Source organism: Corvus kubaryi, unplaced genomic scaffold (assembly GCF_017639235.1).
Source record: "Corvus kubaryi isolate FWS band 111438036 unplaced genomic scaffold, C.kubaryi_AGA036_p1.0 split1-37296, whole genome shotgun sequence".
In the NCBI taxonomy this organism is placed as follows: domain Eukaryota; kingdom Metazoa; phylum Chordata; class Aves; order Passeriformes; family Corvidae; genus Corvus; species Corvus kubaryi.
The window spans coordinates 7340539-7354520 of record NW_024582075.1 but is presented as its reverse complement, the minus strand read 5'-3'; the positions used below and the strand labels follow the sequence as shown (position 1 = coordinate 7354520).

The 13982-nt window shown below is 32.8% G+C and overlaps 1 protein-coding gene across 6 annotated transcripts in view; it reads right to left on the bottom strand.

The window, feature by feature from the left end:
- The window catches only part of KIAA0825 (KIAA0825 ortholog), a 243888-nt gene that overhangs the window by 192897 nt on the left and 37009 nt on the right, over positions 1-13982 (bottom strand). For 5 of the 6 annotated variants that reach the window (XM_042013158.1, XM_042013161.1, XM_042013163.1 and 2 more), the window contains exons 2-3: positions 9903-10042; positions 1851-2019 (exon numbers count right to left, since the gene is read on the bottom strand). In XM_042013158.1, coding sequence (XP_041869092.1) covers positions 1851-2019; positions 9903-10033 — 300 coding nt within the window. In that variant the 5' untranslated portion in view covers positions 10034-10042. Of the gene's footprint in view, positions 1-1850; positions 2020-9902; positions 10043-11226; positions 11325-13982 lie in introns of all 6 variants that reach the window. The other variant, XM_042013159.1, reaches the window with a different exon arrangement.

Genomic DNA, 13982 nt, shown 5'->3' with positions numbered 1-13982 from the left:
TTTACTGCAGACCTGTTTATGGAACTGAGATTATCTACTGTAAATATAACTACTTACAAACAGACTGTAGCACAGTCAGTACTACAGATACAGATAGACTTCATCTGTTATCCCATCTACACAACATGCTGGATTATCTAAGGAGCCATAAAGCTGGAAATAGTGATGTCTGAGTTCCTGAGCTCCAATAATGTTTTCATGATAAACTGTGCAGAATTGAGATTTTCAGGCTTCTCACTTTGCTGTCTGTTTAGCAGCCTGCCACAGAGCCATTCTCGAGGCTTAACTGGATACTACAGCTCACAGCTAGACTGTCATTCAGTTAGTAAACTCCTGGGAAGCTGGAGAGCTAGAAAGCACATTTTGTATGAGATATTCCTGAGACGGGGACATTTTAGTGTTTTCCAAACAAATGCCGCCATCTGGTGTTCAGGCATATGGCTTAAATAGACCTTGAAGAAGGAAGTAAGCAGGGAATGGACACAAGTAAGTCATCATTGCCATGCCACCTTCTGAGGGAATTCAGTAAGGATCTAAGTGGACTAAGGAAGACTTCTGAAGGAAAGAACTTCATAGACAGCTTTTTCTGGGATTCTCTAATTTCATCTAGATTAAGTATGACATGTAGCAGTCTCTGACACCCTTGAGCGGGATTAACAACAGCATTCATACTAATCATCTTTGTCACAAGAGAACAAAATCACTCTTCACCACATGAACATTAAAGACCTGGTGTCTCTAAAAGTTACTTCCTCATTTGACACAGGTCAATATCCAGTGAAATCAAGGGTAACTGAAAGAGCAACAAGAGTTCTAAGAGTTAAAAAAACAGAAGAGGTGATTTTATGAAGCTTGTGCTCGAGCCAGAGAAAACACTTCTTTACAGTTTTCCTCTTCCTTGACACCTAATCTTGGCCTATAAGTTATTCATGGTCTACAGCTAAAGCATGACATGGAAGTGACAAAGAATGATCACTGGATACTGTTTATATGTTTTAACCTCATATATATGTCTAATATCAAATACACATATATATATATATATATATATTTTTACATATAAACTTGAAAACCATAGTTTAGTGAGGTATCAACCTTCACTTTCCTTGCCAATTCAATTTTCCAGACTTCCATTTCCACATATATCTTCAAATGTAAACTTTTAATAAAAATTTTGGATAAAAATACCCTCTAAAACGATGGAACTTTGCATTGAAGTGAAATTTGATTTCTTGTTGCATCTCGTTGTATAACTTGGTAGGACAAAAGTTGTAGTTCCCACATTTCTAATTGGGAAGTATAGAATCATAGAGTCATTTGAATTGGAAGGGACTTTAAAGCTCATTTAGTACAATCCTCCTACAATGAGCAGGGACATCTTCAACTAGATAAGGCTACAACTTGGCCTGGATCATTTCCAGGGATGGGGCATCTACCACCTATTCCTCTGGTCACATAGAAGGTAGGAAGTTTATGCTTAAATAATGCATAAAGGACAATAACGTATACTAGATGAGTTACATTCATACTGATACAAGTGAAAAACATGCAGTAACATTAACAGCCTTAGTGTAGACAGTAACTTCCAAATTTTTTTTATCAACATGTGTTTTATAAAACAATGCTAGCAGTGCTGAACATATGGTAGCATCTGTGAAAAGATTTTGTCTCAAGTTTATCTATTTAAGGCATGATCAAAAGGAAACATAAAACCCTGCTGCAAACATGAATTTCTGAACTATGTTCACAACACCAAAGACTGAAATGAGAAAACTAATTGAACTCACCCTCCCACCTCCAACACTATAACTGACTTTTCAACATTAAAGTCTTTAATAAACAATTTTTACCAGGGTCTTAAGGAACTCCAGCAGCTCTCCATGGTCTGCAGAAGAAGGTCTGAGAGAACTAAAACTGCAGTTATTTAGCCACTGAATGCAGTCAGTTGTGCTTTGTAGTACTTCATCAGTACATATTTCATTTACATCTGATTGAAGGTCTTTAAGACACTTTTCTATGCTAAAAGAAAAAGAAAAAAAGAAAAATCACATTATTTTTCTTCATTATTTGGAGACAAAAGCATTTTATATATTCCATATTTAAAAAAGAAAAGCTACTTAAAATTAAGGTAACACTACTTAAAATCAAGATCCTTGTTATTAATGGATTAAGTTACCCTCACAAAATAAGACCTGAATTTGCAGAATTAACAATTAACATTTAAATACAGTTGAGCTAGAGCTAAAAAAAATTTCCTTCAGGCCAGACTGTACCATCCTCATCAAGAGTATGTACAGCTTCACTTTCAAACAACCCTATTCTTTTTAATAAAGTAGTTAATGAATGGGACATTATCCAACCTAATATCTGGTCCTTGGTGCTTAATTAGCTAAAGCAGAGACTATAAACTGAATCAACTACTGTATTCAAAGGTGAATGTGTCATTTTGCTTCTTTAGCAATCAGCAGTTGTTTTATAAAACATAAGATATATTAATAACTTCTTAAAGACCCATTGACATCACAGAAAATGTTGAAAAGAATTTTAGAGCCAGTTGTGCCGAGAAAGCAGACCTTTTCTTTCTTGTTTTGTCATTAGAGTATTTGAAAGAGTTTGTTTTCAAGGAGCTGATCCACTCCTTAACATTCATCTAGAATCATAACTCTTTTTATGAAACCAGACATGTCATTAGGTTATTACAGTGATTTCAGTTGTAAAGATCACAAGAAAACTGAACATCTAGAACTGTTTTATTTCTATTTGTGTGGACATTTAGTTGAAAGCAAAACAAAATGAAACAAGAAAATCCAAAACAATTTAATTCTATATATTTTCCTACAAAAACACCTTTTCAGTATTTTATTACTTTTTTTTTTCCAAAGCAATGATTAATATTTTATACAGTTTCAGTTACAAAAATACTATTTAGATCTAGGTAGAAATAGGTTTAATTACCCAGCCATGCATTCACATTCTAAACTTGACAAAAGATTGGCAAGTATCTTTTTAGCTTCTGAAATCTGTTCTCAGGACTACAAAATGAAATGCCTTCTTCATACACCTTGGCTCCTGGGACACTATCAAGGGATTTTATTGTGGTGTGCTGATGTGTGTCAAATATACCCAAATAGATTACAGCATTGTGCAATATAAAAGATGCTACCGTTGTTAAATCTGTGCCAATCTACTACAATTATGAGTGAATTTTCACACTTATCTTTGACATATGAATCTGTGAGCAAGCTAATAACTACAAGATATGAATAAACTACAGCCTTCTCAAGACCAGACATTTTGGTAATTGGTCCCAATACTGATAAGGGAATTAAATGGATAGATTTCAGTGCCACTCCCCTGCCCCTTACCTCCCCTACAAGTATAAATCATGATTACTCTCTTCATTTTATTTAATTCTTTTATCCTCCCAAAATAAATATTTAATTAGGACTAAAGCTGTTTTTTATTGAATAAACATATTTTCATCCTATTTACAGAATACAGACTATTGTAGGTAAACAGGGTCTCAAAACCACTGCTACATCTCATTAAGATTTTTGTCAACACTCAGTAATACAAGAACATGGTTAATTATAGTTACTTATTCCTTTACATTAATTACATGAATTAAATATCTAAAAATTTGGTTACCTCAAAAAAAAAAAAAAAAAGAAGAAAGAAAGTAATGTGTATTATCTGAGTTTAGAATGCAAGTATTTTAAGTAAAAGACTTCTGCTAAATACAATTTAAATTATTCTCACTACCTAGGCTGGTATTAAAAACTTTATAATTTCATGTCAGTGTGGGGAGAATGAGACTTTGATTTCCTGGTTTAGAAAGGAAATCTGCTAAAGTTTCAGAAAAACGTAATTTTGATGTTAAAAATATGCTTAATGTATTTAATTAATTTTATTCTTAAAAGTACAGTTTTTTTAAAAAGCCATATAAAGTGCTAAATTCCTTTTTTCCCAATAATATTTTTTCATTAAGTGCAAATGTATTTAAGTTCAAAGCAGTACATTAGCGCCTTTTTTGAACGTACTGAGGCATTGATCCAGATTATGTCAACTGACATTATATACATACTATGGAAGTGCAAATTTAATAGCCCTCAATTAATTTTTTGTCCACAGATGACCCAACTTTTTTTTTGGAACCTGTGGAACTATTCAGACACAAACAGAAAAAAACCATTTACCAAACTACTAAGCAAGGACTGATCAAAGAAGAAAAAATAACCGTTCTCTGTAGCAAAGAAATATGTCAGCTATGCTTGTATGTTTTTTTTTTAATTGACTGATTTTTCAATAAACAGATCTTTAGTCCCACACCCACACAAGTAGTACCTTGAGCCTTTGTGGGCACATAATTTTTTGTGGCTAGTACTACTAGCATACCATTATGCAAGTGAAAATGATTTGACTGAAATACCTTCTCCCTTTTTACGCGAGAGTATTTGCAGTTCTTTAACAAACCAAAGCAAAGTTGTCTTATATTACCTGTGTCCATATTGGAGTGCCTTTCTGGAGAAGCATTTGGTAAGGACTCACACTGCAGAGAGACAATCTCAATGTAAGAGCCCTTAGGTGCTCTTATTTATGAAGTTAATGGTAGTTTTTACAAATAACCTAATCATGTGGAGAGACTGCTTTTAAAGTGGTTTAATCAATGGACAAACAGTTTAAAAAGTACTATAATGGAACTGATAGTGTAAGCACTATCATACTATCATACAATGTCACACAACATTATTTTGAAAAGTACAGTATCAGAATGAGGGTTGCCCACTCCACATATCATTTTCCATTGCCTAAGATTACGATGAGTAAATTAAAGCATGATCTTCTAACTTCTTTCAATTTCTAACAAGCACATTTCAATTTATTTCATCTAGCATATGGAGCAGCCATAAAATGACAATGACATTGGTTAAATTAAACTGCTAAGCTATAAATTGAAATTATCTTTTACCCTCATGTTCCTTAGTCTTAAGATCCTCATATTCATGGAAACAGCTTTAGAATTAGTTTACATGTCTTTTGTTCAGAACAGACTTTTTAAAAATAATTGAGATCATTGTTTTCACGGCTGTTGAAGATACAAGCAGTGTTATAAAACTACTTTGTTATTACTCATTAAAAACCTTGACTACTAAAGGTATAGGAGATTTGTACAAAACTGAGTCATATAATTTAGAAACCTGTGTATCAGAGGACCTGCTGTGAGTAGTAAAAAAAATTGGAGAAAGTCTTGTAGCAGTATAATTCACACAGACATTGTTAAACTTCCTCTTGATCTTGAACCCTAAGATGTAAACCAAAGACACAGCACCTGGTTAAAGGACTTTGAAAACGACTGGCTATCTCTAATTTAGCTACTTACAAAACATATCCACTCTAAAGTAACGGTATCATTGAAACCACAAGAAATAGAATGGTGATGACTTTGCTACAGTTTAGCAAGAGAAAGTTACTCAACAGCTTAACCATTTAAGAACAGTCAGTTCTAACCAAACCACTGCCCACCCACCTTTAATTTCCAATCTTGTTTTAAAGGCTTGAGATATTTCAGTCACAAGATGTAAGCTTGAGTCACAAGATAACTTGATAAGTTATTTCAGAAGATTGGCAGTAAAACATGAGTTTTTCAACTCCATTGACCAAAACATGACAGTGAGATGTTCAAAACCCATCATCTCATATATGCTCGTATGAAATGAAATACGATTTCATATGAAATGATACTTTGTAGGGCAGTCAAAGATCTGATTACAGTTTCTGTAGATGTAGATGACAGCTAATTAACCACCTAAGGTACTGACACAGTGATAATCACTGAATATTTGAATAAAGAAATTGTGTGTCAATAAAACAGCCAATTTCTGAGCAACTGTGCTGCCCATGTAGGAAGCTGATACGGAACAACCAACCCAAACTCAGTGATTATGCACAAAGACAACACAGTCTGCACAGGAAAAAAATTACATTCCTTTCTCAGTTTATTTGCTTATTCCTAGCAATTGGCCCAGGAAAGTGATTAGACAACTACTATTCTGACAAAGATTTAAATAATGTTGCTCTAAAATCTTTTTAGACAAAAGTAATACATTTGTACAACAGGCCAGTTACATTCACCCAAAAGAGTAAAATTCGTTTTGAAAGCTGTGATAAATATTAGGTCTGAGTAAAACTGATAAAATCGTAATTTTTTTCCTCTACAATTAGCCCTAGTTTGAAATTCTCCCAAATACCCAACCACTCTTGGGATTTTGGTTGGAGGTGCCAAGATTTCGATAAATCTCTTGACAAACAGGAATGTGAGGCATAGCTGCTTCCTGAAAATTCCAGAGCAGAACAAGCCAAGATTTTCTTCAAAATAAAACAGAAAGGTAACTCCTGTAGCACGTCTCAGTTTAAAAACACGTAAACCCTTGCACACTCCAGTTCTGATACAGCAAAATGGAATGAGATAGGCTGACTTGATATCCTGTTTGAAACTCCTCCATCCCTTTGTTGTAAAGTTGCAATATGGGGAAGCATTTCCTGGCAAATCAGCAAAGTTATGATCAACAGCTGGACCACGTCAGACTAACATCTTTACTGAGACACTTACCAGATAGTCTACGATTCACAAGCTAAAGATCTTGTTACTTCTCAAATATTTACTACAATTTATATCAAATGGTGATGGGAAAAGATGCAATGTTATAAGCACTTCCTAGTATCGATCTCATTGCAGCCCTTCAATAAAAACCTTTTTCAAAATCCTTATGACTAAACTACTGTTAATTGGGTCAGGTTGAAGTTTATCAGATTGAAGTCAAATTAAGCATTTGTGAAAGACCTAACAAAGTTATAATCTCCAGGGTGCTGTGGAAATACAATTATTAATAAATAATTGTGTTGAATTCTAAGCAATTGTTCTGTTGATGAAGACCTAGAACACCTCATACTGTCCTACAGTCTCATAAAATCTTGTTGCTTTATCACAACTAAAAGGCAGCATTCACTGAAGAAAAAACTGAATACACAAATAAAAATCAACTGCTGAAGAGATCTCATGCTTAACAATCACTTCAAGCTATGAACTATAGGCTTGGTTTCAAGCTCTGTACTGTATTTCCTGCTTAGAAGTATTAAACACAAGCTGCAAGTTTAGTTTTGTGGATTGCTCACAAATTAAATGTTAGTAATTCTTAAACCACCAATTAGGAAAAATAATCCAAATACTCGGTTTTGATAAGCAGTAGAAGTGAAATGTGAAAGGAAAGAATGAAGACAAAAGGCCATCCTGATGAATACAACTTCACGCTTGAGAATAACCTGAGACTATCACTGTACCCCAAACTGGCCAGCAATGACAATAGTTTTGAGCGTTCATATTCACCTGTTTCTATAAACTGCTGTAAAAATAAAGTTAACATTCAAGCAAAATAAGAGTTCTGTTATATAATAGTGAATGAATGAACCACTTACTACCTTAAAACTTGCATATAAAACAATTGCACATGTATGGCCTTTTTTTGTTGTTGTTATAGCACCAAATAGAGTTGGTACAGTACAAAAATACTGAAGGTAACTCAACAGATGAAAACCATATCTGATTTGTCATGTCACACAATTTTATAAAACTTATTCAGTTAGAAGGAAATAAATGAGCAGTTGGATGATTTATACACTCTCGCCTCATAATTTTTTACACAATGTTTTATTTTTAAATATATATATATATGCTGTATACTATTTTGTTCATTCTCTGTGGTCTAATAAAAGCATAAATCTATCTGATGAAAAATTGATTGTATTTCAAATGTATCACTGTATCACATAGAGCTGCTCTTATCATACCACTTATAAAGATCAATGGTAACTTGAAAATTATTTCATTCTATGCTACCTCTAATATATTAGCAATAAAAGGACTGTTTTTAATTTAAAAGTCACATCAGCTGCTGTCCATCTTATTTTAAACTCTCTCAATTTCTGAAAATGACATATTACAGGAGCAAAATAGCACCTGGTACCTACAGAGCTACTTCCTGTTTTTCCTTGTGAAAATAAGGTTAAAGCTAACTTAAGTGTCAATTCAGCAGAAATACTAAACTTTTCCTGACCTGCATTGCTGTGTACCACATCCTAATCCAGTTTCCTGCTCTCCTTTAATAAAATATCATTTGGATCTTACAAAACTTATAGTGAAAGGTCCTTCTAATTTATAAGACTAGATAGCTAAGACAGTGACAATCAGCCTCCTTCAAGACATAGAAACACTTCCACTGTGATGATGTTAATGTAAAATGTAACATATAATGTTAAGTTGACATAAAGTACCACTTAAAGGAATGAACAGCTGGCTTCCTTTCCCACAGTCAAATAAAATGTTTTCTCATCAAGCAGCATACATTTTTTACACATTAAAACAAAAAATAGTAGTAAAGCATTCATTCTAAAGGTCCATTTTGATAATAATCTTCCTAATTGTCAGGATCTTTCTGCACAATCACAACAAAATCACTTTTATTTGGTAGCTGAAGAGGTGACAACAGTTATGCTAAAAACACTGATGCTGTTTCTTCCAGATATACAAGACCATAGATGCTTGAAATTTAATTACCTGTGTAATTAACTATGTTATGACATCAACTAATCTCTAAGTATCTATATTTCACTCGTGTCAACAGATGGAAAACTCTAACATGAAATTGTATTATGCAGTGATCCACAACAGTGTATTTACCAGATCTTCACTAACATTGCTACCACGGAATTATTAATATTGCAAGTACTTTAGTAAACAAGAAGTTTTTAAATGAAATGAAAATTTGAGATAAGAGTAATACAAATAACCCCCCCAAAAAGCTCTTAGCCCAGCATAACCAATATGACAATAATGGAGAAATTGTCTAAGTCAGTTTTCAGTGAGATATGGCAATGGTTTATTTCCATCCTTCCAGAAGCTGTTTGGGAGCAAAGATGTCTCACAAATGTGGGCTGCATTAAAATGATACAATCTTAAATGAGATGACATGAAGGACATTCTTTGAAATCATACAACTTTCTATAAGATGCAATGTTATCCAAAGGTAAGCATTTTCAAAATTTAATATAAAATCCTGCCATTTGTTATATCTCTGACTGCACACTTGTTTTTCTAAATGGACAAAAATTATTTGCTTAAGAGCATCTTTCACTGATGAAAGTATTACAAACGTACTAAAGAGTTAAGCTGTAAAAAAGGCATAGAACCTTGAGCTGATTATTTTGTATTCATGCAAAAACTCTGCATCAACAACAAACTTTTTTAGTACTCCACTGTTTCTATAACACTGATTTTTGGAAATCAGTATGTTACAAGGAAGTGGACAAAGAAATATATTACAAATTGTAGTTAGAAAATGTGTAATTGCAGCACAAGAGTTTTAACTGAAATAGTATATCAGTGGATCATATAAGAAAAAAAATACACATTAATTCATTTTTCTACTTCCATTAGAAATGCCTAAAGAACATACTGAGTTTAAATTCTGCTTTTTGTCAGATTCCGTAGTTCTTTCAGTCAATAAAAATTCTATCTCATTAGTAGGAAATTCTATCTCATAGTAGTAGGAAATACAACTGTCATGGGAATTCACATTTTCTTCCTTCACTATCACACCTACTGCAATAGAACCTAAGATTAAGATGATACAACCGTTTAAAAATACCATAGAGAGAAAGACTTTAGCACAATAGTTATATGGCATTAAAAATTTGTTAAATGCTTGAGTGGTTAAAATAAAATTACTGCTGAAATATTTATCAGAATTTTAACCTACTACTAGAAAAGAAAGGTAAGTTAAGCCACATTTCTCTCTAAATGCAATGACTTTCACCAGTATTTTGGATACAAATAAAATAGTCTTTACCTGAAAGAGTTCTTCTTTATTTTCTCATCAAGATCACTAAGGATTTGTTGAAATTCCAATTCTCCAGGGAGGACATTTAACAAACAGTCTAAATTGGAAGAATCAAAAGAATACTCTCCTCCCCATTCCATTTTTAGAATCTGTAAAACAAATACAGAAAAATTGTTAAATAATGGAAAAATGTGGACTAAAAGTACCAAAGTATACAACATCTTGATCTTTGGAAACATTAGATTAATAAGGGAAGTATTTATGTGTGGAATTACAAAATCAATGTTGAATAGTAAACCTTGTGCATGCTTCTGTGTAGACTGCTAGAGAGGGAAACCAGGAAAACAAATATTGAGATAAGTTTCATAGTATCTTGCATTTCTTTAGTTTAAAGAAATCAGTTCTTTTACCTTAATCACAGCAGTAGCTTTTTTTTTTTCTTTTAAGATTTAGAAAGAAAATTCCCACTATTATAAATGGAAACTAAAAATAAACACATTACAGGATGAACTTACTTTCTGTGTACTTAAAATTTCTGTCCAAGGAGTAACTGTTTTCTGGAAATTCAGCACATCATTGCATATACATGCAAATATAAAAATCCAGACTAAATCAAGTTTCATCTAGTTTTGTACTCATTTTACTAAACACAGATCAAATCCACCAGCCTATTCAAACTAATACACTAGCTTTGAGTCTTTATATCAGAAGCAAAGGATTAGTAGTTTTTTTCTCTGTTTTCTGTTTTTTTCTGCATCCTCTTTTTGAGATATAATGAAATTGGTTTTACCATCAGTGATTACTTACTACCAAAATTAAAGAAAAATATTATATAAAAACTGGAATCTTCTTAATAACCAGTATATTTAATGTCTACTATTTAGTATGTCATATTTAATACTATCCATATTGCAGCAACAACATGAGGAACAAACAAAATACTCAGATGCATACAATGTTTGGGCAACAAAATATAATAAATTAATAAATAAATTATATTTCCTGCAAGCAATATTCTTTTACAAAGGAACTACAGTGTTGGTTGTTATCTAGAAGCATTATTAGAAAAATAGATTGAATTTTTCTAAGTGAACTGTCCACAAAACACATGCTTAAAAAAAACCATCAAAGATTTAAGATGCAAGGTCAAGATAATTGGTTTTGGTCATATATGAGGTGTAGACCTAAAAGTAGCAAAAATACACACTTCTGGTTTTGCTCTTCCAAAGCGATGTTCAAACAAACATGGAAGTTCTCTAAAGCATAATATCTCGCACATCTCAATTAACAGCCCACCAATATGAAATATTTAATGGATACAGGGCTTTCTTACATTCTCAGAAGCTACAGAATACCCCTTTGCAAATAACAATTCAAACTTCCAACATTTTGGGATGTAGATGAAACTCAATCACTTGCTGGTGAAAAAGCCTGGATGTAAACCAAATACATGTTTTAAAGCATTAAGGAAATGTCAGTCTTTTAATATAAAACTTAACAGATGTTACTGCAATTAAAGACAGTTAATTAAAAGTTAAATGGAAACCATTAAACAGCGCTTTACAGAACTGAAATAAAAGGAATACTGAAAACACAGTTCTTACTACTTACCATAGACATGGTCACACATTCCCTTTTCTCTTATAAAGAGTTTACATGGAATGGGATTTTAACACCATTCAATACCTATAACTCAAACACATATTTTATTCAACTGTCTTGTAGAACAGTCAATGACTGGTTTAAAATGAACTGTGTAATAGATATATATACTGCAAACATACTAACAGTTTGGAATGAGTTAGAGTTTTCATAAAATAGCTGCACAATCAAAACTGTGTATTTATATCTAATCCTAACTCTTTTCCTTAAAGGACAGCCAAAAGAAGCTTGCATTCCTTGGAAAAAAATATCAGTATAGTTTACAGACTAGTGACTGTTTGAAAAATTCATCAAATGAAAAAAATCACCTTGTAAACATGACAGCCTAGTTTTCATGCATGCATTCCTGTAAGACTTCTATGTCATACTTCTTTGGTTCACTTGTCAAAACAAACCAATTATTCCTTTCAGTCTTGGTTTATGGAAGAAAAGCAACATTTGATTATTCAGTTTTTAAATACTGTTTTAGATGGCTAATACTAATTTCTTCTTCTGAAAATCTGAACCCAAAAATGTTTCAGAAGGAAAAAAGAAGAACATGAAGACATAAATTAGCACAACTGAGAAGAAATTTTACTGTTACTGAGCATAACCAGTGCCAGGGCCTTCAGTGTGCCAAGAGACTCTGATGGTCTGGACTCTAAGCAGGATTGCACTACCAGCCTGCTGCCTGCCCTCCTTGGCTGCCTTGGGGGCAGCAGGATGGGCATCAGCTAGCAAGGGCCCTCCCCTGCCATTTGGGTTTTCCCCTCCTCTCCTGTTGCTCCAAAGAGCAGACAGTCATTGATGCACTCAAAGAACGAGTATGATGCAGCCCTCCTCTGATGGCAAAAACCCCCAATGTTTGTTTGTTAAGAAAGAAATCCATTTCTTAAAATTTTTATTTGGAATAGTACAGGGGAAGAACCCTGTTTTGAAACTCTTTGAAAATTTTTAAATTCTGTCAAAGTATTTTAGATACCAATAACCCAGGTTTTTTTCTGTAAAGGAGATTAATTTAAAACTTGTTATTAAGCTGCATAAAAAGTATCATTCCATCATATTTCAATTTACTATTACGATGAACTATTTTGAAAGAAATGGTCTTAGAGAACCTGCTTCAGGTGCAACTCTGTAAGTCCCTATCCTAATAGGCCTAGTTCTTTTCAAAACATATTAGAGGACCGTTCATCAACATTAAAATGACATAGATGTCAATCTTTTTGGTAGCTACTCAAGAAACTTAACATATCTACAGTTTAGCTTAGAAACATTTTTCAGGTCTCTTATTTTAACCCATGGTATCAATGCAATTTAACCTCATTGTAATAACAAGTGCAAATTATGAAACTATTTTTACTAAAAATCATTAGGCCTATTTAAAAAATATTATGGAACGCTCAAGTTAATACAACAGATACTTCTTGCATTTAAAATTCATATAATGTTTACCATTGAAAAGCATTTTTTGTGTGCATGTTTTCTTTTTCAATGTCAATCAAATGCAATAAATCTCCTATAAAAATGATATTTACTTCCAATTGCGTATTGCTTCATTCTGATAAAACAATTAAATTAAGCATAATTGTAAAACCCTTCCAGTACAAACATACCTGTGAAATTCCATGGGATTTCTAAGATCAATTTGTAATATTTATATTTACTATAATAAGACTTTGTTTTCAGACACACAGTTTGTAAAAGCAGCATTTACCTAAATCTTGAATAGAATTTTTTATGAGCACATCTGTTGAATACACACATCTCAATGTATCCATAATTTGAAAACAGGGATATGTCAAGCTGCAGCACTGTAAGTACAGAGAATTAGCCAAGTCATTGAAGCTTTTTTCTGTTACTGCTTCTTATCTTACAGGAGATATCTCTTTATTGCCCTAACATCCTTGCAAAACTAAAAAGGGATGAGAGAATTGGTAAGATTTTTCATCACTCAGCTTATGCTCTCAATGAAACCTTAACAATGATTTCCTTTATCTAGTTTTAGTTGCATAACTGTTTTCAGCTACTTTACAGCACAGAAGATGTCATCTGCAATTGCACAGCAGGCAGCAAGAGCGATGGCAGTGGCCTGAGATACTACTATTCAATGTGAAATTCCTACTGTTCTGTATATTTAAATAGTCTGAATATTTTAAATTATTTTGAAAACCACATAGAGTGTACACAAGAAATCCATTTAAAAACTGTAATTTCTTGAGCTCTACTCTGACATGGTAAAAGCTTTTTACCCAATTTTCTGTGGTAAAAATCCTTTAAAATTTGTTTATTGTTTAAAATAGACTTGTAAAAGAAAAGGAAAATTAAAAATTCTCTCCATAGAAGAACATAACCCATTTTTGTTTCTGCTAATATATATTGAAGATCTCTATTTAAATTTTCCAAGTTGCCTTTCACCTATTTCCCACACTTTTCTGGTGCAGACACAAC